Below are 26,685 nucleotides of genomic sequence, written 5' to 3' on the forward strand. Positions count from 1 at the left end.
CAAAAAAGGTTTTGTCATTGCAAAATTTTAATTCATTGCGAATCTTAATTGCGGAACTTTAGTAGCTGCTCTGGAGTTTCCTTAAATATTTTGTTGCAAAAAAGGTTTTGTAATTCCAAAATTTTATAACATTCACTGCGAACGTTCACAAGTTTCCCAATGATTTGCGATTGCAAAATTTTATTACATGCACAGCTCGCTATTGCAAACTATAAAATTCGCAATCTCTATCCTACTGTCACACAAGGGCAAAGTGTTCACAAAGGCGAATTTTTTCACATTGCAAATTAATTTTGTGTTATCGACCATATTAAATTCCCCCCTTTGTATCAACTACTCCAGCCAATGGCAAGTATTTGGGATAAAACACAAGACTCACCCGCATGCTGAGTGTTCTAAAGACTGCTGAATTGGGTTCTATGTATGAGACCCATGTGCTGATACTCCTACTCATTACAACCAGTAATGGGCACATTTACTCGCCAGGCGCATATTCGTGGGGAATTTCTGCATTTCGCCACCTGCGAATTTTTTCATGAAACTGCTGCAAAAATTTGCCGGTGAAAAAAGTCGATGTGACCAAAAAGTTGTATAAAAATTGTCGCGCACATAAAAATTGCTGCTTTCAAAATTATATCGACGCCTTTTGACTTCAATGCATTTTGCGAATTTTTCCAGACTTTCACAAATTTTTCAGGGGAAATGGGACAAATTCACTCATCACTATATACAACCGTCCCATGAACTGAAGGTACCCTATGATTGTCCATGGAATCTGCTCCAGCACAGTATCTCAGCAGCACATATACAGTCTGTTAATGGGGATAGTTCCAATTCCTCGGAATTAGCCGTGTTTCATGCCACAAATCACAAGCCTGACACATGGCAACCTCAAGAGCAGGGCCGTTGCCCATAGCATTCATGAGAACTGAACCACAACTCTCATTCCCTCTCTGCTTCATGGGGTCGCTGTGTATCACTGCTACAAATAAAGGGAGATAAATCAGATTTGGGTGACTTATTTATTTATCATTCATCAAAAACATGTGGCAAAGTCACACAAATGGAATAAAGACACGAGAATCTGTGTGATAATATTACAGTGTCGTTTCCATTCCGTTGGGTTGTTCATAAAAAGCCCTGTATGCCTCATAATGGGCTGTTCATATTAATTTATATTACTTTTTAGAGAGTGACAATCTGAGATAATTTGCAGTTGGTCTTCATTTAGTTATTATTTGTGAGTTATTGAGTTAATTAGTTCTTTGTTCAGGCGCTCTTCAGTTTCGAATTTCAGTAGCTATCTGATTACTATAGTCCAAACTACCCTAGCAACCAGGTGGTTTGAATGTGAGACTGGGATATGGATAGGAGAAGGCCTGGTAGAAAGCTGAAGACCAATTGAAATGTTGCTAAGAACTGGCTATTCTATAACATACTAAAAGATAAGTAAAGGTGATGAGCTGATATCTCATTGGAGACTCCACTTCTGTATTTAATTAGTCTGAGCCAAAGGGACATTTAACCGACCAATGTTCTGAGGTCTCCAACACCCCCTTACCCTCTATCATCCTCATCATCATTATCACGTTTATCATAGCATTCCTTTTAACACAGCCCAACCCTTTCCTTAGCATTGCCCTGTGTGTAACTCACAGCTGCACACAAAATACTCTGCGTATGATGTTACTGATGTTTCTTCTTCCACAGGCTCTTCTGCAAGTGGCCAAAAACCTCTTCACGCACTTGGGTGAGTTTTGCATTTTCCACTTTGGTTTTGTACTACTGTTTTCTTACAACACCATTACGCAAGGTATAATCCAGGAAGATAGTCTGCCAATGCTTTAGGGTAATGGGAAAAGAAAGAGTCATTCATTTTACCTGCAGGAGATAATAAATAAACGTGGGCTATCTGCCATGGTTTGTGCACTTTGCACCCTGCCCTACAGGTAGAAGAATAACTGCAGGTCTCTGCACTCTACAACATAGCACAATGTTTGTCCCATGAATACAGGGCTGTCTGACTTTAGCAGTGTTGTATTCATGAGGAGCAGACAGGGGGAGTCATGTAGGTGTCCCATATTCCACCCCAATTCAGGGGGCACAAGCTGCAGTAGGTAAGAACAGAAGTGACTTGCACCCCCAGTCCTGTGTTCTGCTCCTTGTGTTGGACTTTTTATCCAGCGTGTCCCACACACACTCCAGAAACAAGTGCTTTTTATATGACCACTAACTTGTGCTCCCCTTATTGCACTGGGGAGTCATGTTCCCTTTAGTACAATATTTGGATTAAGCAGACATGAGCCTAAGTCTGTGCTAGGGACACCTGGGAAAGGTAAGTAAGATGGCCTCGCTGTGCTACTTATTTGCTTGATTCTTTTGCCAATGGATAATTATTTACTTACTGTCACTGAAAGTTGGTGACGTCCCACATTATCACTGGGACCAAAATCAGAATTTGCTTATTTCCCCTTGATCTGCAGTATATACAATGAAAGCATAACCGTATGAAGTCACCTCTAGGTGGCGCCATTACATTTGCAGCTACAGTGTAAGTGCCACTAAGTGAGTATAAAGTGCGCGGGGGTGACTGGCGGGATGAAGCCCTGTAATAACAGGTCAGTGAGTCTCTTTCTGTGCAGGTTTTACGTTGAGTCTCAGCCTATGATAATACTTATATTCAGCTCCTGCCTATTTATATACATGGACCTCTTAAATAACCAGCATATGCTCTGTGCTGGTCTCCATGGCAACCACGTTTGGTCAGTGGGAAATAAAACCTGCGATTAAAATGTTCCATTTGAGCTTTTTTTGCAAACGTATAATTTTCCCTTCTTCCAAACACCATAAAGCCGGGAAATAAGTGCATGTGTGTACGTCACCTCCATTGTAGCGTCACATCATGCACCACCCGCCTGCACTGCATTGTGTGTGATGTCCTGGAAAAGTTGCCAGATTTAAGGGCAAATGAGGTCCTGAACTTTCCAGAGTGTTGTGATACTGCTGCTGTATCCACCGCATGGCACAATAGCCCAGTGGCACTAAATAAATGATCCCTCCATTAGGGCAGAGGCACACATGGATCAGAGAAGCTAATACTGGGGGTAAACGGACACGGTGGGATGAAGGAAGCTAATGTTGGGGGTAAAAAGACAAGGTGGGATGAAGGAAGCTAATGTTGTGGGTAAAAAGACAAGGTGGGATTGAGGGAAGCTAATGTTGTGGGTAAAAGGACAAGAAGGGGTTGAAGGAAGCTAATGTTGGGGGTAAGGGGACAGGGTGGGTTGAGGGAAGCTAATGTTGGGGGTAAAAAGACAAGGTGGGATGAAGGAAGCTAATGTTGGGGGTAAAAAGACAAGGTAGGATGAAGGAAGCTAATGTTGGGGGTAAAAAGACAAGGTGGGATGAAGGAAGCTAATGTTGGGGGTAAAAAGACAAGGTGGGTTGAGGGAAGCTAATGTTGGGGGTAAAAAGACAAGGTGGGATGAAGGAAGCTAATGTTGGGGGTAAAAAGACAAGGTGGGATGAAGGAAGCTAATGTTGGGGGTAAGGGGACATGGTGGGGATCAGGAAGCTAATGTTAGGGGTAAAAAGACAAGGTTGGATGAAAGAAGCCAATGTTAGGGTAAAAAGATAAAGTGGGTTGAGGGAAGCTAATTTTGGGGGTAAGTGGACAAGGTGGGATCAGGGAAGCTAATGTTGGGGGAAAGGGCACATGGTGGGCTCCGGGAAGCTAATTCTGGTGGTAAGGGGACAAGGTTGGATCAGGGAAGTTAATGTTGGGGGTAAAAGGACAAGGTGGGCTGAGGGAAGCTAATGTTGGGGGTTAAAATACAAGGTGGGCTGAGGGAAGCTAATGTTGGGGGTAAAAGGACAAGGTGGGACGAAGGAAGCTAATGCTGGAGGTAAGGGGACATGGTGGGCATCAGGGAAGCAACTGTTGGGGGTAAAATGACAAGGTGGGATGAAGAAAGCTAATGTTGGGAATAAGGGGACATGGTGGGGATCAGGAAGCTAATGTTGGGTGTAAAAAGGCAAGGTGGGATGAAAGAATCTAATGTTAGGTTAAAAGGACAAGGTGGGTTGAGGGAAGCTAATGTTGGGGTAAGGGGACAAGGTGGATTGAGGGAAGCTAATTCTGGGGGTAAAAGGACAAGGTGTGTTGAGGGAATCTAATGTGGGGGTAAAAGGACAAGGTGGATTGAGGGAAGCTAATGTTGGGGGTAAAAGGACATGATGGGAAGATGGATAAGGGGTCACACATGGTTTGATGGGAGGGAGAGTGATGGTGATGAGTTGCACATGCTCTTGGGTTCAGGCTGGGATAGAGGGAAATCACAAAGCCAAACAAAGTCATTAATAAGAATGTATTTAGGAGCCCCTACAATAATAAGTGGAGCAGTAATTCAGACTCTTATGACTTCTGTTGATATAGGGAAATAATGAATGTGACTGATGAGTAATGGTGTCAGGTGAGTGAGAAGCCGCTGGTGCTGTGAGGATCCATCCCAATGACTCATTTAGCCGCTCGCAGCAGGACAAATTCATCAGATCTGCAATTACTGAGCAGACACGGCTAATAGAGGCCTGTGCGAGTGCTGCCAACCTTATTTTGCCCCTGAGACCTCTTTATTGGAGAATTAAATGTGGCCACCAAAAGTGACACTTTCATAAACTTTTTCAACTGATTGCGCTTAAGTTTGTGAATGTAAAATATACGGTATACAGGATATATCTGCGAAATTGAACAGCACCAAGTCGATGGTGCTGTTCAATTTCGCATTACACTGTTTGCCAATGGGAAGTGGCCATTGCAGAACGTGCACCATCCCCAAAGAATATTGAGAATATATATATAATAACAAATTGTAGTATATAATGTAGTGTTGCCCTGCACTGGTAAAACTGATGTGTTTGTTTCAGAAGCACTACTATAGTTTATATAAACAAGCTGCTGTGTAGCCATGGGGGCAGCCATTCAAGCACAGGATACACAGTAGATAACAGATAAGTACTACTATAGTTTATATAAACAAGCTGCTGTGTAGCCATGGGGGCAGCCAATCAAGCACAGGATACACAGTAGATAACAGATAAGTACTACTATAGTTTATATAAACAAGCTGCTGTGTAGCCATGGGGGCAGCCAATCAAGCACAGGATACACAGTAGATAACAGATAAGTACTACTATAGTTTATATAAACAAGCTTTTTAGCTTTTTAACTATAGTAGTGTTTCTGAAGCAGAAACAGTTCAGTTTTAGCAGTGCAGGGCAACACTACATGATATTTTCATTACTGTAAAACACTTTAATTTTTTGGTGTTACTGTTCCTTTAACCCCAGGGGTGTAACTACAGAGGAAGCCGACCCTGCTTCTGCAGGGGGGGACCAGCATTTATAGGGGCCCCATGAGACCCTAATTCATATACAATTTCAAAAAATATTGGTAAAACAGGCCATTTTGGGGGCCTGAAAAATAAATTGCTGTGGGCCGAGTAATATCTAGTTCTTCTCTCTTCCCTCTTCAGAAGTACCAATAGAACTTTAAAAAACCATAGAGTTGCCCTGAAGTGTTGGGTGCCACAGTGTATGGAGGCAGAAGAGGAGCCAGGAGCAGATTAGATTGCAGGGTGTAAGCTCTTGTTTGGCTATTACTGCCAGGGAGCCTATTGGATGCAATGCTGTCAAAGATGGCCGCCAACCACACTGCGCAGTTCTGCCTGTAGAGAACAAGTACCTGGGACAAGTGTCAGCGATGTGGTTGAGGGGCAGAGGGACAGGGGTGCTAGGACTCAAAAACATAGGGGGAATTACTTTTCCTTTACTAAATCCTTGCTCATACTTATTACCCTTAAAGAGGTAAGTATTGGCTGGCGGTTGGACGGGGTGGGGATTGAGTAGTCCCAGGCCTGAAGTAGTCTCATAGCCCATCTAAATCCAAGGTGACGTATAACTGTGGCTCTTTACAGGGCTGGTTAATTGAAAGTCTGAAAAACATACATTTACATCATATTAGATATTGTCTGGGACTAGCGATGGGCAACATTTTCCGCCAGATTTCGTCACAGAAAACCACCCTTTGACTTCAATGAATTTTTGCCCTTTTGCGAGATTCCCCCCTGACTATCTGGGACTAATAATTCCACTGATATTGGCTTTTTCTTGTACAATCTGATTACTGGGCTCATCTGGCAAAGGAGACCTCCCTTATCCCTATGTGTAAATATGAGTAGGATCTGCCATACTGTGTGCTCTGATGAAGAGAACCAGTGAGTCTGATATGTGCCAGGAAACATCTGATTTCATTCCTTAGTATCAGTTTCATTTCAGCGTATCTGGTCAGTAATGTTAGAATTCGGACAGGTAGGTGTTTGGGCAGGGGGCCATATCCCCCCTTAAAGAAGAAAGAAAGCTACCGAGGCAGTTTATAACCAATAGATTAGCCACAATAGTAGAAGCTATAACACTATATTTATCCTGCGGAATGCTTTACCATACCTGAGTAAACAGCTCTAGAAGTTCTCTCTGCTTAGGATAGCAGCTGCCATATTAGTTTGGTGTGACATCACTTCCTGCCGGATTTAGTGGGCGGGCGCCCAAGGCCGCATGGTCCTTGCACCCGGCCACACGGTCCTAGCGCCCACCCACTTACCACCACTGGTGCGAGCGAGCATGTGCGCCAACACTGGAGCGCTGCCAGAGTGCTGGGGAGCCGTGTTGGGGATTCTGTCCCTAATATTCTGCCGCCCTAGGCCCAGGTCTTTGTGGCCTCGCCATAAATGCGGGCCTGCCTGAGTCTATCCCTGCTCACTTATAGCTCTGGGCTCAGATTACAGCAGAGAATTTAGGAGGGAGAGAGAGAGGAACAAACTGAGCATGCTCAAGCCCAAGCCCTGGAGGTTTAAGATAAAAACAGGAAGTCTGATACAGAAGCCCATGAGTACACAATAGAAGGAAAGAAATGTGGTGTTTCTTTTAACAGAGGAGACTCAGAGCAGCATTACTTTGAGGGTTAACTGGTGTATTTATGTAGACCTTTCTGATAAGACTTACTTAGTTTTAGCCTTTCCTTCTCCTTTAAACACACAAACTCCATTCGGATTGATATTGTATAACATATACATTGCTACTTGTATTATCAGTAGGCTTTGTACATTGCCACGGGCACCTGGGTACTATTAACCCACACAGATCCAAAGAGACCACCCAATCCTGACTATTTGCTGCCGCCAATGTGATTGCCAGCTCAGTGGGCAGGCAGCAAGACACTGTGAGTTGCCCCTCCATTGACTTCAATGATAATCTCTTGGACCCTGCTGATGCACTCGCAGCTCGGAGGATTATGGCTCAGAAATGTTCTGGGCCAGTGAAATCACCTGATCCCCAGTGCATGGGTGGGACGAGAGCATCACCTTTACACCTTTACAGTAAATGGAGAGACCCTGCCCAGTGAGTTGGTACCAACACAAGCAGCTGGAGATTGACCTTATTACTTCTGAAAAAGCTTCAGATTTTATCTTTTCTGTTCTACTAATGCCAAAGTGACAGTGTGTGACGTGATACAGAATGTGCCCCCCCCAATTCTTATATTCGGATCCTGACGCAGAAGCCTCTGCCCTGTGGCACCAACTGGTATTTATTTGCCGCACCGCCAGGCAGCCTCCTTATTGGAAAAGTTTAATTTCAGTGTTTATATGTCTGTGTGTCCTGCGGCCTCTAATACTTCTACTCCCTGGGGGTCCATCCATATCCGTTCCTCAGGAATGGGGGGTTTAACCACCTCTGGACTGTAATAAATAGAAGAGGCTGTGAGCTCTGTTGTATAGAGATCAGTGAGGCTGGAAAGGAGGGGCCTGGGGACCGCCAGAGCAGTTCTATGAAAGGGTTGTTCACCTTTAAATTAACTGTTAGTATGATGTAGAGAGAATTACTCTGAGACAATTTGCAATTGGTTTTCATTTTTTATTATTTAGCTTTTTATTCAGCAGCTCTCCAGTTGGAAATTTCAGCCATCTGGTTGCCAGAGTCCAAATTCCCCTAGCAACCATGCATTGATATGAATAAGAGACTGGAATATGAATAGGAGAGGCCTGAATAGAAAGATGAGGAATAAAAAGTAGCAATAACAACACATTTGTAGCCTTACAGAGCATTTGTTTTTTAGATGGGCCAGTGACCCCTATTTGAAAGCTGGAAAGAGTCAGAAGAAGAAGGCAAATAAATTCATACACTATACAAAATAAATTGAAAACTTGCTTAGAATTGGACATTCTTTAACATACTAAAAGTTAACTTAAAGGTGAACCACCCCTTTAAAGGAAAATGTACTCAGTATATTATATGTATTGTCCTTGCATGTCCCCAAGCTTCAGTTCTGCCCTCCTTTATACTATTAATGGGTGCAAATTTGTTGCCCCTTAATGAACTGCAATGAGTGTGTTCTAGTCCTACCCAGTGACTGTCTATAAGATATACACCCCCCCCCCCCGCCAAGCTAAAAGAAAACATTATTTGTGAGACATTATTTGCTCCCCTGGTACAATGAGGAGGAATGTGTGGGAAGCCACTAGTGATTTTGTTCAGGGACACTGCCTGGCTCATTGTTGCCCCCGGGCTGCTGGGCAGTGCAGGAGACTGATTGCTGGGCGGTGCAGGAGACTGATTGCTGGGCGGTGCAGGAGACTCATTGCTGGGCGGTGCAGGAGACTGATTGCTGGGCGGTGCAGGAGACTCATTGCTGGGCGGTGCAGGAGACTCATTGCTGGGCGGTGCAGGAGACTCATTGCCGGGCGGTGCGGACCGGTGCAGGACACTCTTGTGGGTGCAGGAGACTCATTGCTGGGCGGTGCAGGAGATTAGATACGGATGGAGAGATGAAAAGGGAGAAAATAAACCCAGAACCAAAGGCAAAAAGCCTGGAATCTGTAAATACTCAGGAGTGCCCCACTGTGTTCCTGCTGCCTACCTACCTCCTGTTCATGCTCCATGTCACCCAAATACCCATAACTATCGTTCTCTTCATTATGCCAACATATTTCACAGCACTGTATAGAGATTAGACATCATTCCCATCAGTCCCTGCTGCAGCAGAGCTTACAATCTAATATTCCTGTCATATTCTCACACACACACTAGGGTACTTTCCTCCCCAAGGACATAACAAAGCAAATGAATATAGATTCTTATAAACCTACTATGGAGCCATTCATTTGTCACATAGGTGCAAAACAGTGCAAATGCAGCACTTACTTTTCATGTGTCTTGATGAACAACCACTGGAGTTTGGCTCCACCTAGAGGTGAATTGACTAAATCCTAATGGGATGTTCTGCCTTAAACCAATGACAGGCAAAGCCAGTGCAGAGTAACAGGAGTGAAGATGTGGCCTGCACGTGGCTCTGTTATGTGGACTCGGCTCAGTAGAAATGAATTGGTGTATGTAGGGCAGAGAATATGGGACTCCAGCTCCTTTCCCCAAAAAGTTTTTCTCTGTTAGACTGAATAAATGCAGGAACTAATTCTTACACAGCAGTGTTTCCCCTTTGTGCATGACACGACGGCAGAATATCCATCTCTATAAGCCAACAGCCGGGATTTGTCTTACCTGATGCACACTGTGTGTAACCCAAGAGCTAACACTCCTCTCTCTCCTCTTTCATTCCAGACGATGTGTCCGTCCTTCTCCAGGAAATCATCACAGAGGCCAGAAATCTCAGCAATGCAGAAATGTACGTAAATCATACGCTCTACCCAAATCTCAATGTCTGCAACCCTACACTGGACTGCAAGCTCTTCTGCATCTGATTCTGCAACATTGTGTTGATAGACCTGTGATCCGGGTTGTTATGCCTTTAAGCAAAAGCAGGATAATGAACAAACTCCGGGGCACAGGAATGTTCAACCTGCAATGCTCCAGCTGTTGCACTGAAAATTCAAATAATAATCAAAGCATCATGGGATGCTGAAGTTGTAGTTCAGCAGCTGTATGGAATAGAAAATTAAAGTATTTTTTTTAATTTCTTTTATTTTCCAATTGAGACTTAGGGCTTTAAAGGCAAAAAGCCTAATGAATTGGTGAAACACCTATGGGATGTTTGAGGGGTTAAGGCCAGGCCCCAGATTTGACACTGGCTGTACAGACCCTGGGGCCCTGTGTTTATATATATGTATATTGTATGTGTGTGTCAGTGTTACATTGGTTGGCCAGATTCAGTGCAACCGGAAAGATTCATTATATGAGGCAGCATTATGAAACATCCCATAATCCTCTGCTTTGCCTCATTCCTAGACTGTAAGCTCCCACAACCCCCCCATCTTTCCATCAAACTTCTCTTTGCTCTGTTTGTTCTCGCTGCCCCCCCTCCTAAGCCACAAATGGACTGTGCCGTTTAACCCTTGAACTGCTGTTCCCCTCTCCTGGCAGATGCTCAGTGTTCCTGTTGGAGCGGCAGAGTCACGAGCTCGTAGCCAAAGTGTTTGACGGAGGGGTCGTTGATGACGAGGTGAGATATTAAATGAATCCTGGGGACCCTGCATTAAGGCTCTGTAACAAGCACCCTGATTGGTTACCTCTAATCCTGGAAACAAACAGCAGTTTATTTGCCCCCCCAGCAACAGTATTTAAAGCAGTAAACAGTTCATAGCGATGTTTTTGCTTTGGGCTAAATTTAAAGGGAAAGTACATAATGTTGGTATAACGTTGATCACAGTGTTATTATATATGTTGTTAAATGTACTCTCTAAACATTTGCCTTACAGAGCTACGAGATAAGAATTCCAGCAGACCAGGGTATAGCCGGCCATGTGGCCACCACAGGCCAGATCCTGAACATTAAGGATGCCTATTCACATCCGCTCTTCTACCGGGGGGTGGACGACAGCACAGGATTCAGGACTCGCAATATCTTGTGCTTCCCTATTAAAAATGAAAGTAACGGTAAGTTACACTCTGGTTCAGTCACACACACTATTAGTTAGCCTTGGACCCTCCAGGTATGGGCCTTCCCAGAAGCCTATCCCACCAGTATCTGGCCAACAATCTGTCAGATATCTATGTGGAAACATAGAAATCCTGTTAGCTGAGGACTCCATAGGCCTCCATTATGATCCAGTCCTTGGCCAGGACCAGGTGATTAAATTAGAGTTGGTAGGTGGCCAAACATCTGCTTACTTGGTGACCTCACCAGGCTTGTGCTCATTCTGGTGGCCTCTCCAAGATGAGACTAAACATTCTGTGACTTGCATAAAGGAAGCAGCCTCTGGGGTGGTTTAAGACATAGTTTTATGGGACGGGACCTACTGTGACGGTGATAAACTTCACTTGGAGGAATAGTTAATGGTTTATTGATTCTGTTCTTTTAGACATAGACTTCTCCAGTCTAGGAGTAACTTTTGGGCACTTGTTTAAGAGTCATTTCTGGCCAGCTGGGTCTAGGGAAATGTTTGTCGAAAAGGGCAATTCTATGGCAACACATGGAGATAAGTGGGGGTCTCAAGCCAGTTTAACACCAACAGGCTGTTGTGTATGTTTTTCCTTATAGTCCTGATCAGTTTGACAGAGTCGCAAAAACATCTAAGACTTTACTTTGAAGTTGAAGTTGCCAATCACTATAAAGGTTCTATACACATTAAATGCCCCGGCACATAGACAGTAGACTTAGACTCAGCCAAAGTGCTAAGAACAGAATGGGGTTTCAAGGAATGAAATAAACCTAGTGTTTGGGGGTTTTGGGCACCTATGAAAGTGTGACACACAACTTGTTTCTCCTGTACAGAGGTCATTGGTGTGGCAGAACTGGTCAATAAAATTAATGGCCCTGGCTTCACTAAGTTTGATGAGGACTTGGCTACAGCTTTCTCCATCTATTGTGGAATCAGCATTGCTCATGTAAGCTCCACCCGTCCTGTCCAATATCCTTTCATCACATGATCGCCCACTTTAGGGTTTCATGTAATCATCTCCCCTATTTTTATTCAGTCCGTTTAGCCCAAATGTTGTCCAATTAATTGAAGTTCCTCTTATTCTTCCCTTCCCCCAGTCGCTGTTGTACAAGCAGGTCCGGGAGGCTCAGTTCCGAAGTCACTTGGCGAATGAAATGATGATGTATCACATGAAGGTAACGATTATTATCCCATTTAATTAGTGTTGCTGGTAGAAGCCTGTGTAGCCTCTAAGGAGCACATGAGATACATATAACCCTAAATAATCAGGACACTGACTGACTTGTGCTCTGGTGAGAGGCAAAATGTTCTCTTGTGCTGCACAAAACACACAGGCTGCCCTACAGTCTGATACAATGACCCTCTATCATTCCCACTCGCTGCACACAAAGATGGATTCATCAGGAGCGTGCTACAGCTAAAGGGCAATGGAATTAAATTTAATGAAGGGGCTTCAATCCCTGAGAGTCTGCTATAAATAATGGTGCATGCCAGCTTATACTTGTAACCCCCCATCCAATACATAGTAGGGTTAATAAGCAGGTAACTAAAGTAACCTCATACCACACAGCAGTGCCAAGGCAACCCTGCTTCTCCCTCATTATTGTAGACACCAATGATCCTTGACCACCCCAAAAGCCACAGCCCTATGTTTATGACCTTTAAATAAAACTTGATACCATTCCGTACTGTACTGTACCTCAGCCAACAGCATTTCAGAAAATGATAGTTGGTTCCCCTACTTTATATGAACTTCCTAAAGGATCCCCAGGCTTCTTAGCTCTCCTTATAAATTCTCATCAACTTGGGAAACTTTAATTTCTCAGTCATGCTCCCATTTCTGAATCTCCCCTCTCAGAGGGAACTCCCTTCTTCCTATATAACTTTACTTTTCCTCAAAACCTGTTTTATTACTCAGGACCTCAAAACCTTTGTATTTCCTCAGAAACTGTAGTGTTCCTCACCAACTCTCCTCTTCCCATCAAACTGTCTTCTCATGTCCTGTGTCTCAGAATTCCTCCACTCCTTCAAACCTCTGTGCTTCCTCCCCAACTCACTTCTTCATTGGACACCATTGTCATCCTCACCAACTCTCCTCTTTCTATCAAACTGCCATCCTTCTCAGATACTTTCCTCTGTCTCAGAATTCCTCCACTCCCTCAAACCTCTTTGCTTCCTCAGCAACTCACTGCAGAATTCCTCCACTCCCTCACACTGTTGTCCTCCTCAACACCTCTTATATTAGTCAGAACCTTTGGCCCCTCCAAAGCTTTTTCATGACTTGGGAAGTCTCAGCTGCCTGAGAATCATAAAACGGAGTCTCACAGGGCAGTGCTGCCACTTTCATTCCTTATTAACAGTCTTTATGTGTTACTAAAGGAAAACTGCCGCCGTCCCAATTTATTATCTCTCTGTTTATTCAGATAAATGAATATAAGGTGCACTCTCACTGCTGAGATTCCATTTACACAGTAGGAGATCCATATCTGTGTGAAAGAAACAAGGCCCGATTGCATCTACAATAAACAGCTTCAGATTGGAATTTAATTAGCAAAATAGGGCCATTGGAATGAAGATAAATTCTAATACACTGGGATATGAAATGCTTTGATTCCCCAATAAATAATATCCTGTCTTTATATAAGTGAGGAAACATTATCTGTTCTGTAGTTAATTAACTGCACATGTACTTGGGCCTCTGCTCATGGAATGGGCCACTACATGAGTCAGTTTGGGCAATACATTTCCCTAGCAAGAGCCACAACATGACTGTGCAGTGTGATGGGCATTACTGTTATTTAGCAGCAGAGGATGCTGGGAGTTCTAGTTGAAGCCTAACTAAAGAGCCTCAGTTTGGCTGGAGGGAGAATGTTCTGATCCACAGCAGGTTGCCTGAGCATGTGAAATCAGATTTGGGCAATTGCCCATTAGAATAACAGAGACCTTAGCTGCGTTCAGTGGATATTGACCTAATGTTGTTCTTAGGTGTGTGAAGATGAAACCAAGAAGCTGCAGAGCAATGGCATCATTCCAGTGTCTCAGATTGACCCTGACTTTGCCAGTTTTACCTACACCCCCCGATCCCTCCCTGAAGATGATACCATAATGGTGAGTAATAAAACCAAGTGCCCTCCGACATATGTCACAATTTTGTTACTCTTGTATGAGTATTGTGTGAGCTACAGATGATAACCACACACATCACAGTCAGGTCATACTTGTGTTCATAAGCGAGTCCTTTCTTTGTAAGCAGTGAGGCAGCACTCATGCCTAGGGAAGCACCATGTTTCATTAAGGGGAGGTGTGAGACAACATTAAGGACATAGAATATTCAGGGAATGGGAATGGACCATGGCATTGATTCTATATCTAATGAGAAGGCTGTTATATTGAGCCCATTTACAATGGGATTCTCTAGAGCTTTCGTGATCATGGACACTTGGGTCTAACACCTTTGTCACAGCCACATTTTCCAGTTTAGTTGCAAAGCAAAGAGTAAGTGAGGGGGAATTATTCAAGCACACATATGCACAACCTCTGGACCTGGAATTCAGGTTAAGTTTTCTTTTTCTTTCAACAAAGAGGTCTCATGCTAACTTTAACAGTGGAATCTATGGCATTTCCAGGTTTCCTTTTGATCTGTGAATAATGGCCTCTCTATTTTTCCTTCTCTTTACAGTGTGTCATAAGTATGTTTGAAGACATGGGCTTTGTCAACAACTACAAGATTGATCGCACAACCCTTGTTAGGTGTGTATGGCCTGCCACTTGTTGTTCTGCACAAGGAAACAAAGTAACTGAGTATGGAGAGTTCCTTGCTAGATGTATTTAGTGGTGCCTCATACACCTTATTCTGACTTATCCCCGTGGTTTTTACTCTGAACTCCCAAGAAGGCAAGATGAGATTGACTGCTTCCAACAGGAACTCCAAAGGATTGTCTCATGTGACTCTCACCCATAGCTTATTGACCAGGTGGCAGGAGAATGTCTGGGACTACTCACTGCTTATCTGCCAGTTGATGGTCAATGACAGTTTGGTAGTGTGTGACTGTACCAGTAGAGTGTGGGTACATGGTGTGCCCTGGTGCATCATGGGTTTTCTCTGCCTCTGTGAGACTACATAGTGTGGTGGGACTGATCTCTCTATGGCAACTCATAGATGGAGTTGGCTTGTCTATAGCAGTCGATGGCCTTTTAAATCCTGGTATTCTGTGACTGATGGTGGGGGATGTCTCTATGTCTCTTGAGCAACTGTAACTGCCCTAAACCAGTAGTAGCTAACTGCCAGTTTCAATGGGCTATTGGAACATTATACAATTGTGTCAGTATCCCAGGTAGTTAAAACCCCATCTCCTCTTGAAGAAAGTGTATGTGGGGGCTTTGCTAGTATTATACCCTACAGAAATGCCTGCCTCTCTCCACCACATTCTTTAGAAGTTAATTAGTATAGAATTTGCTGTTCTTACAAGTGTATTTCTATTTCTGCAGGTTTTGCCTCATGGTGAAGAAAGGATACAGAGACCCCCCGTACCATAACTGGATGCATGCCTTCTCTGTCTCACACTTCTGTTTCCTCCTCCACAAGAACCTGGAGCTTGGGAATTACCTGGAGTGAGTTGCACTCTCAGTCACACACAACACTCATTAAACCGCTGGAACATTGACCAATAGAATACTCTATTGGAACATTCATTTATTCCATGGTGAAACCTTCATTACAAGTGTGGGAATAGGAGAAGATTCCTTAGAGCAGTAGAAGTCTAAGAACATTAGACACCTTATTAGAACAGGTGACACTTGTTAGTGGGACCTTTGATGGACTCATTACTATGGTAATGTATTCATTGTAACAGTGGGACATTTTATTAGAAGAGTAGTACACTAACTAGAACAGCAGAAGGCTCATTTAAACAGGGATACACACCTCAAGTCACTTCAACATCCATCTTTGTTTATAATAATATATTTGATGAGATGTTTGTCTGTCTGAAATTCCTTTCTCCTCCGTGTTTGCTATGACTTATCTCATATGTCTCTCTCCTTACAGGTACATTGAAATCTTTGCATTGTTTGTCTCCTGTTTGTGTCATGATTTGGATCACAGAGGAACCAACAATTCCTTCCAAGTGGCCTCTGTAAGTTGGTTCTATGATGATAATGATGATGATGATGATGAACCCTCCAATCTTTTCAGAATATTCCACCATGTTTGCCAGTGATGATGCCTCCCAACTGACAGACACCTGTTCTTCCTTTCAGAAATCAGTATTGGCAGGTTTATACAGCTCCGAAGGGTCTGTCATGGAGGTAAGAAATGTATAAAGTGTGGTGATTTCACTCCTATTCATAACAGATTGGCTGTCCAGGTAGTTCCGAACCTCATGATTTCCAACATTATAGAGAGAATTCCAGTAGCACTTACTGAGATGGGCAGGTCTGTTCTTGTGGGTAGTGGGTGCCCTGGCCAATTGCTAGGGATCACTTTGTTGGGAATAGGGTGTAATGGCAGGAATAGTACTTACCTCCACACGTGCTTCACTAAGTCCTTACAGAACGTATCAGTATGCAAAGGAACTGGCACTCGGTGCTTTAATAAAGGAGAAGCCAATGAATAATGAATGGCAGTCAGTGCCGCTGCCTGTAAATGATTCTGTTCATTATCTGTGCAATCATTTATGTTCTCTCGTCTCCCAAAGAGACATCATTTTGCTCAGGCGATCGCCATCCTGAATTCCCACGGCTGTAACATCCTAGAACAGTTCTCCAGAAAGGTGAGTGCATTAATAGGCGCCCGAGGGCAGACTGACTTTATTAACAAGGTCCCACAAAAGGATAAACCCCGGCCCTAGAGGGGCCCCTACTTTCGTATTTCTCCGTGGATTTGCAAAGAATATTACAGCCCCCTCTGGGCAGCTCTCTGTCTATTAAGGAGATATTGCCCCACTCAGTTCAATATCAATGGAAATGTGTTTCTTGTAGATTTCAGTACTTGCAGTACCCAGCGCTTCTGCCCCTGTTTGTATTTCATTTCTCTTTAATGCAGGAAAATTAATCCATCTTCTCCATTTTTCTTCATGGCACAGCACTTCATTGTCCTTTATTAACTAACTGGTAAAGTTTTCTTCATCTCCTCTGTATGCTGCCATTAGATCTTATAAGTCACACCCACTGCTTGAGTTTCAACATCCCTGCCCATCCCCCTGTAAGCTTCCATCAGAGTGTCCTAGTCCCACCCACTGCTTAGGTTATTGTCTCCCTGCTCTTCCACCTATAAACTGCCATAAAAGTGTTCTAGCCCCACCCACTGCTTCAAACTCCCTGCCTCTCAGGCCTGGACTTTGAGTTGTGGCAAATGCCAGGGGGGCTGCTGTAAGATGCCATAGACAGTCACTGTGGAGTAGGCTGGTGAGAGACTGGTTGGGCCTCTGTGTAGTTGAAATGCGGGGCCTATTTTGAGTCTCAGTCCAGGCCTGCTGCCCCACCCCTGTAAGTTTCCATCAGAGAGTCCTAGTCCCGCCCACTGCTTAGGTTACTGACTCCCTGCTCTTCCATCTATAAGCTGCCATAAAAGTGTCCTAGTCCCCACCCACTGCTTGAATTATAGAGTCCCTCCTCCTCCCCCTTTAAGTTACCATCAGTGTCCTAGTCCCACCCACTGCTTGAGTCACAGACTCCCACCAAGCCATGATAACATTGTTTTAGTCCTGCCTACTGCCCAAGCTAAAAACTCTATCCGTATGGACCATAAGTGTATTTCTTTTTGAATTTCTACTCTCTGCTCATTGGCTGAGCTGCTATGACTCAGGATTAGGCGGTACAGGGCAACTGAATGAGTGGTTGTTGCCCCCCTAGGATTACCAGAGGATGCTGGATCTGATGAGAGACATTATCTTGGCCACCGACCTTGCACATCACTTGCGAATCTTCAAGGAGCTCACAAACATGTCCCAAGGTAATATCCCATCCTCCACCCTTGGATGAGGTAATGGGAATCATATAGAACATGAAAGCAGAGAGGGACACCCCCAGAGTTGACTCTGCCCATTAAAGTCAATGGGACACATTTGGGGTGTGTGAAGGGGTTTTCTTACATTTTGTTGACTGTGTAGGAAGAAATTTCACAGGGGCAACAAACCATCCCATGAGACTTTACCATAAGTATATAGGAATGAGCTTATTACTGGTATTTCTCTTGTAGATGGGTTTGATCCCCACAATAAACATCACCATTATCTCCTGATCTGCCTCCTAATGACCTCCAGTGACCTCTCCGACCAAACCAAAGGCTGGAAGACCACCAGGAAGATAGCGGTGAGTTTGTATTGGCGCCACACAGACACGGTGTATTCCCCATGTGTTGGGGAGAGGGTGCACCTTATGTTGGGGGCAGAGATCTCAGCATAGCCATGCACAGCACAATCTGCTGCTCTGTTCATAATGGAGCTGCACATACAGTACAAACTGCCATACTGTTCCACAGCAGGATTAAAAAACCTAATCCACAATGTTAGTGCCACGTGTTTGAATGAAACATGACTCATACATGACAGTGTCCCTGTGTCTCATACATGACAGTTCCTCGGGGTCCCCTGCAAAGTTTAGGAAGTGCTCCTCTGGTGGAATCATGTCCAGCCAAAAGGTATTCCAGTGTAATGTGAACCCTCTTTTTCCCACAGGAACTGATCTACAAGGAATTCTTCTCTCAGGGAGACCTGGTGAGTAGTCTTTGTGCTTTGGGTGGGATCGGGTTCTGGTTTCCCGTATGTTTTTTTGGTGAGTGTGAGTGGATTGTGATGCTTTGCCTTGTTCCTCGTGCAGGAGAAAGCAATGGGAAACAGACCGGTTGAGATGATGGACAGAGAGAAGGCTTACATCCCTGAACTCCAGATCAGCTTCATGGAGCACATTGCCATGCCCATATACAAGTGAGTCCCACAGTGGCCTAGAAACAACTTCTCCTAAAGCTTCGGCTGCAGTCAAGTCAGATCTGTGTAGTCTATCTTGTATTATGTGCAGACCTCACACCCACTTGAAGCTTCTTACTGGTTAACTTGTGCCTCATACGTCAACTAGGTGCATCCAGCACATCTCTGTAGGGTGCTCATTTAGTGAAGTGCAGGCAGGCTTGACATTTTACTGGGCACCTACCAATAATAATTGTGCTCTGTAGGCCCAAGGCTAAAAGTTCCTACACAGTTGTGGTATAGGCTTTTGTGGTTAAGGTACATAATGACTGACACGTTGTCCCTTCTGTCCTATCAGGTTGCTCAAGGATCTCTTCCCGCAATCTTCCGAGTTGTACGAGAGGGTCGCGGCCAACAGAGAAAAGTGGACACGCGTCTCTCACAAATTCACCATTAGAGGGTTGCCCAGCAACAACTCCCTGGACTTCTTGGATGAGGAATATGACATACAGGAGGGTTTGCTAGATGAACTGAAGATGAACGGTTGTGTGGAGTCGAAGGAATCTGTTGTGGGCGACTAATGGGTGGGACAGTGAGACCATTTCACCCTCATTTTCTTATACAACTCTTTATAGCCTCAGTGTGAAGAGCGGCCGAGTGTTCAGGTCATGAGGTGATCTTGCCTCCTGTGTGCAGCGCAAAGCTTGTGTGTTACGCAAAACCACAATGGCATCTGGCCAATCAGAACGATCCAGACTGAAGAAACTTTTCTTGCCTCAAAAAAAAAAAGAATGTTTCACGCACAGAACGTTCAGGAAAGGGACATTCTAATAGGTTCAGACTTTTTGTGGGTTCTGTTAACTATGATGGGATTGGTTGTCCACGAGGGACCTTGGCGAGTTGCCAGTTTGGGGAAGCATTAATGGTTTTTGCTACTACCCCACCCAACACAATCATCTACCTTCTCTATTGTAATCTACTACTGCCCCCTCCATGTTTCCTCCTTGCCAAAGCACTGATATATCTACTCTACCCCTGAGAAAGTTTTAATGGTGGGAACCCCGTTTGGCCAGTTAACCAAAAATGTACAGAATGTTAATGATCCAACCGCTTGGTACCTTAGTACTGATACCTGTGGTCCAACAGAAGGGGTCCCATTTCCATCTCATCCATACTTGCTTCTCTCCTGTGCCACCTTCATTCTTTAGGGGCCCCTGGGTTCTCTCTGGTTTGCCAGCTGGAGAACGAAAGAACATTTTAAATTCATGCAATCAAACTGAATACTGAGTGGGATTGGCTACATATACAAAGAAACATGTTTAACTGGGGACACACTCAGCTCAGCTGATTGTTGGCCCTCTTAACAGATTTTATTTTAAAGAAAAAAAAAAGCCCCTCCTCTCCCAGACTTTGTTTCCGGTGCGTAGCCACTAATTCTGTACATATTTACTTGGCAAATTTGGGAATTTCCATGTAATTTGTTAAAAGGGACCCATTCATTGTAGAGGAAACCAATTATTGGAATATCTCCAGATTTCTCCTGTAACATATGGCCCATAATGTAGTTGACTACTGTTTCTTTTTTTACTGGACTACACATTGCACTGAACCACTGCCCTCCACATGGTCCTACAGAGAGGTCCACACCTGCCTGGAGATAAACAAATCCTCAACTCTTCAACATGTGGCACCCAAAGTATTCTTCACATTTATCGTTGCCTTTTGGAGGTGCTCAAAACCACAAACACACTGTACAATTGTATCAAGGGCTACTGCTTAGTTTTGTTCTTGGGTTCATTAGAGAACTGCTTACTTTTGGTTTTGGTTTAAACCAGTCTGTGTTGCATTAAGAAACCCATATTTCCTCCATGAATCAATCCATTTAGGCACTGCCCATGGGTCTGTTCTTCTTGAGAAATAATGTACCATGAAAGTTACGGCTCAGCGTCCAACCCAGGGGTACAGAAGCCATATGAGTGAATATCCACATAAAGCTAAAGTTGGCTCTGTTGCATCTTTCGGATATTGTTTGGCCCCTGGTGTCTGGGACACTGCACATGCTCAGTGAGCTCTGACCTGTTCTAAGGACTTGTGAGAAAAGTGGTGTATTGGTGCACCCCAACCATGTACATCTCTGGTGGCATGAATTCATTCACGCTCCCTTTGAATAGACGTTACACTCAAATAAAACTTTTAATAATGTCAACTGTATCCTAAAAACCCCAAGATAATGGAACATCAAGGGGAGAACTAATAAGGGAAAACCAGGAGTGCATCTCATTCAAAGGGGGCCTTTCTATTTAGTTTATTCTTGCACAATTCTCAATGGGCATCCACAGTCTCAATCATGTCAACAGCAGGTCCATTCAAAGACCCAGAGAAGATGTGGGTCAACATTTGAGGAGTAGAGAGGGCCTCTAGGCTGGTACAGTAAGCTAATTGGATCCTTTCTAGCCTAATTTTTTGTGGGTTTTAATTTCTCTTTGCATTTCATCATGGGCATGAAGAAGACAGAAGAAGGGAGGTCTTTCTTGCCAAAAGCAGAGACACCATGCTAGAGGCTGGACATTGTTGGTTCAGGGGAAGGGTTGGTTCAGCCTGCAGCATTGTGGCCCTCTCCTCGTGACTGGCTCTAGTCCTGTGGATGCTACTAAACTCTGTAATAGGAGGAACTGCTGCAAAGTTGTGTAATGACTTATTTTTATACTGATATCAAAGCTGCTCCTCAGAGACAATGGGCTCTGGGGTGAGTGTCGGAACAGAAATAATTTATTGTATGTGTAAATAGTGATATTATTCTCAATGACTGATGTATCAATGCCAAAACGTCTCACACTGACAGATTAGCAGGCTTGGAAAGGGACATCCCTAACATTTTTGGAGTTTGCCAAGTGATTTACCTACTAGCCGGCATTTTGGTCATGTAGTGCTGGATTTGGGTGCTTTTCTGCTGATGAATACAGTCCATGTGCTATTCCCCTTATAGTCTGTATGAGTCAGTATCTCCACTAGAACTGTTTGATTCCAAAACTTGAGCCAACCCATCAGTTTGGTAACCGCTATACTAGTGGCTATACCATTCCCTACTTTGTACAAGGGCTGAAGCACATGGACTTCACCAAGAGAGAGGTGCAGAACTTCAGTTAGGATAGACTGGTTACATGTTCTACTAGATACTCCCAAAATTCCATCTTGAAGGTCAGGGTGATATTTAGGATGCACATTTATTTGCTGTGTCCACGTGTCTGTAGCCCAGTTGTGAGCGAACTGAAGGTTTAGGATACAGCACCAAGTGGAGACAAATGGAATCATTGCAGATACACATAGCAATCATACAAGTTTATAAAGCTCCAGTCTTCTGCTTGTCCAGGTCCGACTACTGCAGAAACAGAACATGACCAATGACCTTGGGGTGTCCCAATCCAACATCAACAAATTCTCCTCTCTGGCTTTTTGCTCCTGTTTTACATTAAAATCTGGGTGCAAGTAATGCCAGTATAATCTTTCCCAGTGCCATCAGAAACACCATGAGGGTGCCGTAGCCAATTCTACCCACTTGTTTTTGTTTTATGCCCTCCGTGAAAGGACAGTTGAAGCGAATGCACAAAAAGAAGTGGAAGGGAGTGACGTGCGAGTGCATTTCTATATGTGCCTGTGTTCTCTAGCACTCTGTTGTTCCATATGTACAGCCTTTCTACCACTGACATATCTATATAAAGATACCAAATGTTTCTGTGGAACCCTGACTCCTTTTGTACCTTCCTATAATGAAAACTAGTGTCAGTCACATGAGTACCACCATCATTCTTGGCTTGAGAAGGTTCCACAGTCAACAGGAATGTTACAAGCATTGGGCATGAAAGGAGGTTTCTTCTCTTCATTGCAATGAACATCTCTTTTTCAAGGTGGGGAAATCCTTGGATCTTAGAGCAGTGGCTCCTCCTATGGAGGGGCCTGGAGCAGTGGTCAGGGGCTCATTGTGCTAAAAAGCAGGGGTGTGACTATAGAGAACACAAAAATCTGCTGGGGGCAGGAACTGTAGGGAGCCCCATGGGACCAATAAGCATCAACAATATATATGTATGGAAAATGTTGTGATCCCAGACTTTAGGGGTTCAATGATTTTGCTGTGGGGCCCAGTAACTACTCATTTCCCAGTAGAAACAGCTGATGGGACTCTGTAATAACCAGTCATTCCCACTGCTGGAAAGTTCATGTAGGAGAGACTTGTATCATTCAGTAAATAGATCCCAATAGAAACATGTGATTGACATTCTAATATCATCCAGGGTGAGACCTCCACTACCTGATACCAAATAAAGAGAGGAAAGGAGATTTCACCATCAGCAAAGGAAGGGGATTCTTTACTATAAGGGCAGTCAGATTATGGGATTCCTTACCAAGAGAGGGGGAAAGAGTTATTCATTGTTGGGGAGGAAAGGAGATATCACCATCAGCATAGGTAGGCTGTGCACCAGGGCCCCCTACCTCCCTCTGGACGCATTTTTCAGGGCAGATTTGCATGAGCGTCTGCCTGGCCTTGAGGGGGTGCAGGTCCTGGTACAATTGCACCCACCGCACTCACAGTAGTTCTGCCCCTAATAGTAACAGTACATGTATCCTTTAATATCTTGGAATTAAAAATAAATAAATGTACAAAAGTGCTTAGAATCACCCCCTCATCAATTTTACATTCATTAATACAGACATTTTCTTATCCTTCAAGGCTTCAGGGTACAATGACATTCCTGTTCCGTGTTTCCCACTTTGGGGAACAATTTGGGGAAGGCCGTGACCCATTTCAGCACAATAATGTCCCATGTCCCAGATCCCTACAGACTGGGTTTGCTGAGATGGGACAGACCCAACCTCGGGGCAGATTCACTAGAGAGTGAAGTGGCTAAGGCTAGTGACTTTTCCCCATTGTTGCCATCCACAGGGACATCACCAATTCATTAACAGGCACAGGCGCTAATTTGTTAGCAAACGGGACCATCGCTAGCGTTCATTCGCACTCTATCGCCAGGCGACTTTTCACTCTGGCAAACAATTGTTACTCCACAAATTCACTAAAATGTGGATTTTACTGAACGTTACGTTTTCTCTTTCGCCAAAGTTGACTTGGCCACCTCAGACCAGGAGAAGTGCTAAAAAAAAGCGAGATCTTCCTCAATCTTCTGTCACTTACATCAGATCCTGTGAGCCGCAAATGCATTAAAGTTACAAAAATGTCAACTTTTCCTTTTTTTGGGTAACGGGTTTTCTCCAGACATTTCATCACAAATGGAACATTGATTTTACAGTGGGCTCATGTGTAGCGCATTATATTAACTCTCTTGTCTTTATTAAAGGGCTTGTTCACCTTCAAACAACTAGTTGCTTTCAGATCACCAGAAATAACTAATAATTGAAAAAAGTCTTTATTTCTGGGGAATCATCTAAAAACAATTGAAGTGAAAAAAAAAGTGATTGGAAAGTGAACATCCCTTTTAAGGTTCGGTGGACAAGTGTAATAAAAAGTGGTAACTTCAGGCGTTTGCACCAACATTTATAATAAAGACGTCCATATAACTTTAAATTGCCCGTCGTATGCAAATTGATGTAAGCGCAAGATCACTAGCGAATATTTCAATAGGCACAAACGAACGCCGGCGCGTCTTCACTATGAAATGCTCACACTGCCGAAGTAGCGCTGGGGAAAAGTCAACATCATTCGCCGCCCAGGACACAACTTGACATTTTAGTGAATTAACGTATTGGTAGCGAATTGGCGCTTAGTTAAGTGACGTGAACTGTGCGGAGCGGTCGCTGGCGACAATTCGTCCTTTAGTAAATCTGCCCCCTCATCTCAACTGAACCCCTATAGGATGAATTGGAACCCCTATTGTGAGCCTGATCCCCAACATCTGTACCAACCGCACTAATGCTCTTGTGGCTGAATGGAAGCAACTCCCAGCAACAACTCCCAGCAACAATGTTCCAACATCTAGTGGGACCTTCCCAGAAGAGTAGGGGCAGTTACAGCAGCAAAGGTTGGGGCAACTTCTAATTAACTCCCTTGGGTTGGGAATGAGATGTTGGGGGGAGGGGTCCCCATACTTTTGGCCATAAAGTGTAAGTCAATGGGGAATTTGCATTGTCTTGTAGTGTTCCCCAATACTGGCAGAAAAACCAAACATCTCTTACACTTTGGGTACATTTGGGTACATAAAGCTATTCCAATCCTCATATAATTCCACTCATTTCACTCTTTCTCAGGGCCGGATTTACATAGTGGGCACCCCTAGGCCCACTGCCATTCGCCCCTCTCCCCTCCAGGTGGACAGGAGCAATGGGGATTGGTGCAGGGGAAATGTACAAAATGATTGTATCTCCAGTGCATCCCCAGTGTTTTTACACCAATGTGGGTCTGGTTGGGCAGCATGCCGTCCCCCTAAAATTCTGTCGCCCTAGGCCCGGACCTGGTTGGCCTTTCCACAAATCCGGGCCTGCTCTTTCTTATTTATTGCTTTGCAGAATGCTTTGTTTTTGCCTTTCTTCATCCTGTAAAGGGGTTGTTCACCTTTAAATTAACTGTTAGTATGATGTAGAGAGGGATAGTCTCAGACAATTTGCAATTGGTTTTCATTTTTTATTATTCGTGTTTTTTTTGAGCTTTTTATTCAGCAGCTCTCCAGTTTGCAATTTCAGCCATCTGGTTGCTAAGGTCCAAATTCCCCTAGCAACCATGCACTGATTTGAATAAGAGACAGGAATATGAATAGGAGAGGCCTGAATAGAATGACGAGGAATAAAAAGTAGCAATAACAATACATTTTTAGCCTTACAGAGCATTTGCTTTTTAGATGGGGTCATCGACGCCCGTTTGAAAGCTGGAAGGAGTCATGGATCAAAATACAATTTATTTATATCCGGCCCCCCATGTACACAAGTGGGCAGTACCAACATTTTTGTCATGCCCCTACAAGCAGGTACAAACAGTTAGGGAGGATTTGTTGGGACAAAAGGCTGCTAAGATACAAGAAACTGCAATTGCTGGGGGTCCAATGAGACTGATATGTTAATGGAAATGTCTTGTTCCAAAGTTAGGGTCCCCAAATGTTTATTGGAAAGTTGCTTAGAATTAGGTTTTCTTTTTGGGGTTGGCTTGCCCTTTAATGTTGCCATAAGTCAGTTTATTGGGGCAGGGCTGTCATCAAAGGGCCTAATTTTAAGGGGGGTCCTGTCCCGTGCTGCACTTTCCATATTAGGGACCTTTACCCAATCCAATAATATCCCTGTCCTCACTATTAGCCGGGATAAAATTCATTGTTGGCCAGTGGCTAATCCAGTTGGTTGGTCATGTGCATACGAAGAAGAAGAAGAGGAAGAAGAGGGAGAAGAAGATGAAGAACAAGAGGAAGAAGAAGGAGATGAATTAGAAGAACAAGAGGAAGAAGAAAGAAAAGAAGAGAAAGAAGGAGAGGAAGAAGAAAAAAATGAGGAAGAAGAAAAAAAAAGAAAAGGAAGAAGAAGGAGAAGAAGAGGAAGAAGAATAGAAGGACAAAGACACCACCCAAGGAGACCACTGAGGAGAATGAAGAATAAGGAGGAGGCAGACTATGGTGAACATTAGAGGTAAGTTCCACTGAACATTAATGTCCTCCCAATGGGGCCGGTGTTTTTGGGAGAATTGCTGAGGACCATTAGTGCAGAAATTCTTAGACTAAATGCAATTTTGGTTCGACTAGGAACCTGCATGGAGGATCTGACGTGGTGTCAGGCTCAATAATCATTTGGCCAAAAGTGATTTATTTAGTGTTTTAGCTCTTGTGTCTGTGACTTAATTCATTGGGGTC

At 43.9% G+C, this 26,685-nt stretch overlaps 1 protein-coding gene across 6 annotated transcripts in view; it reads left to right on the forward strand.

The window, feature by feature from the left end:
- The window catches only part of LOC108705781 (cGMP-dependent 3',5'-cyclic phosphodiesterase-like), a 296,620-nt gene extending 274,042 nt beyond the window's left edge, over window positions 1–22,578 (forward strand). For 5 of the 6 annotated variants that reach the window (XM_041582772.1, XM_041582771.1, XM_041582773.1 and 2 more), the window contains 17 exons: window positions 1,711–1,750; window positions 9,667–9,730; window positions 10,426–10,504; window positions 10,761–10,938; window positions 11,777–11,889; window positions 12,041–12,118; window positions 13,929–14,051; window positions 14,623–14,693; window positions 15,432–15,554; window positions 15,991–16,078; window positions 16,203–16,250; window positions 16,640–16,714; window positions 17,796–17,895; window positions 18,142–18,254; window positions 18,620–18,658; window positions 18,762–18,868; window positions 19,206–22,578. In XM_041582772.1, the coding sequence (XP_041438706.1) occupies window positions 1,711–1,750; window positions 9,667–9,730; window positions 10,426–10,504; window positions 10,761–10,938; window positions 11,777–11,889; window positions 12,041–12,118; window positions 13,929–14,051; window positions 14,623–14,693; window positions 15,432–15,554; window positions 15,991–16,078; window positions 16,203–16,250; window positions 16,640–16,714; window positions 17,796–17,895; window positions 18,142–18,254; window positions 18,620–18,658; window positions 18,762–18,868; window positions 19,206–19,428 (1,662 nt within the window). In that variant the 3' untranslated portion in view covers window positions 19,429–22,578. Of the gene's footprint in view, window positions 1–1,710; window positions 1,751–9,666; window positions 9,731–10,425; window positions 10,505–10,760; window positions 10,939–11,776; window positions 11,890–12,040; window positions 12,119–13,928; window positions 14,052–14,622; window positions 14,694–15,431; window positions 15,555–15,990; window positions 16,079–16,202; window positions 16,251–16,639; window positions 16,715–17,795; window positions 17,896–18,141; window positions 18,255–18,619; window positions 18,659–18,761; window positions 18,869–19,205 lie in introns of those variants that run through there. The other variant, XR_005965535.1, reaches the window with a different exon arrangement.
- The last annotated feature ends 4,107 nt before the right edge of the window (window positions 22,579–26,685 follow it).

The sequence above is a fragment of the Xenopus laevis genome, chromosome 2L (assembly GCF_017654675.1).
Source record: "Xenopus laevis strain J_2021 chromosome 2L, Xenopus_laevis_v10.1, whole genome shotgun sequence".
Lineage (NCBI taxonomy): Eukaryota > Metazoa > Chordata > Amphibia > Anura > Pipidae > Xenopus > Xenopus laevis.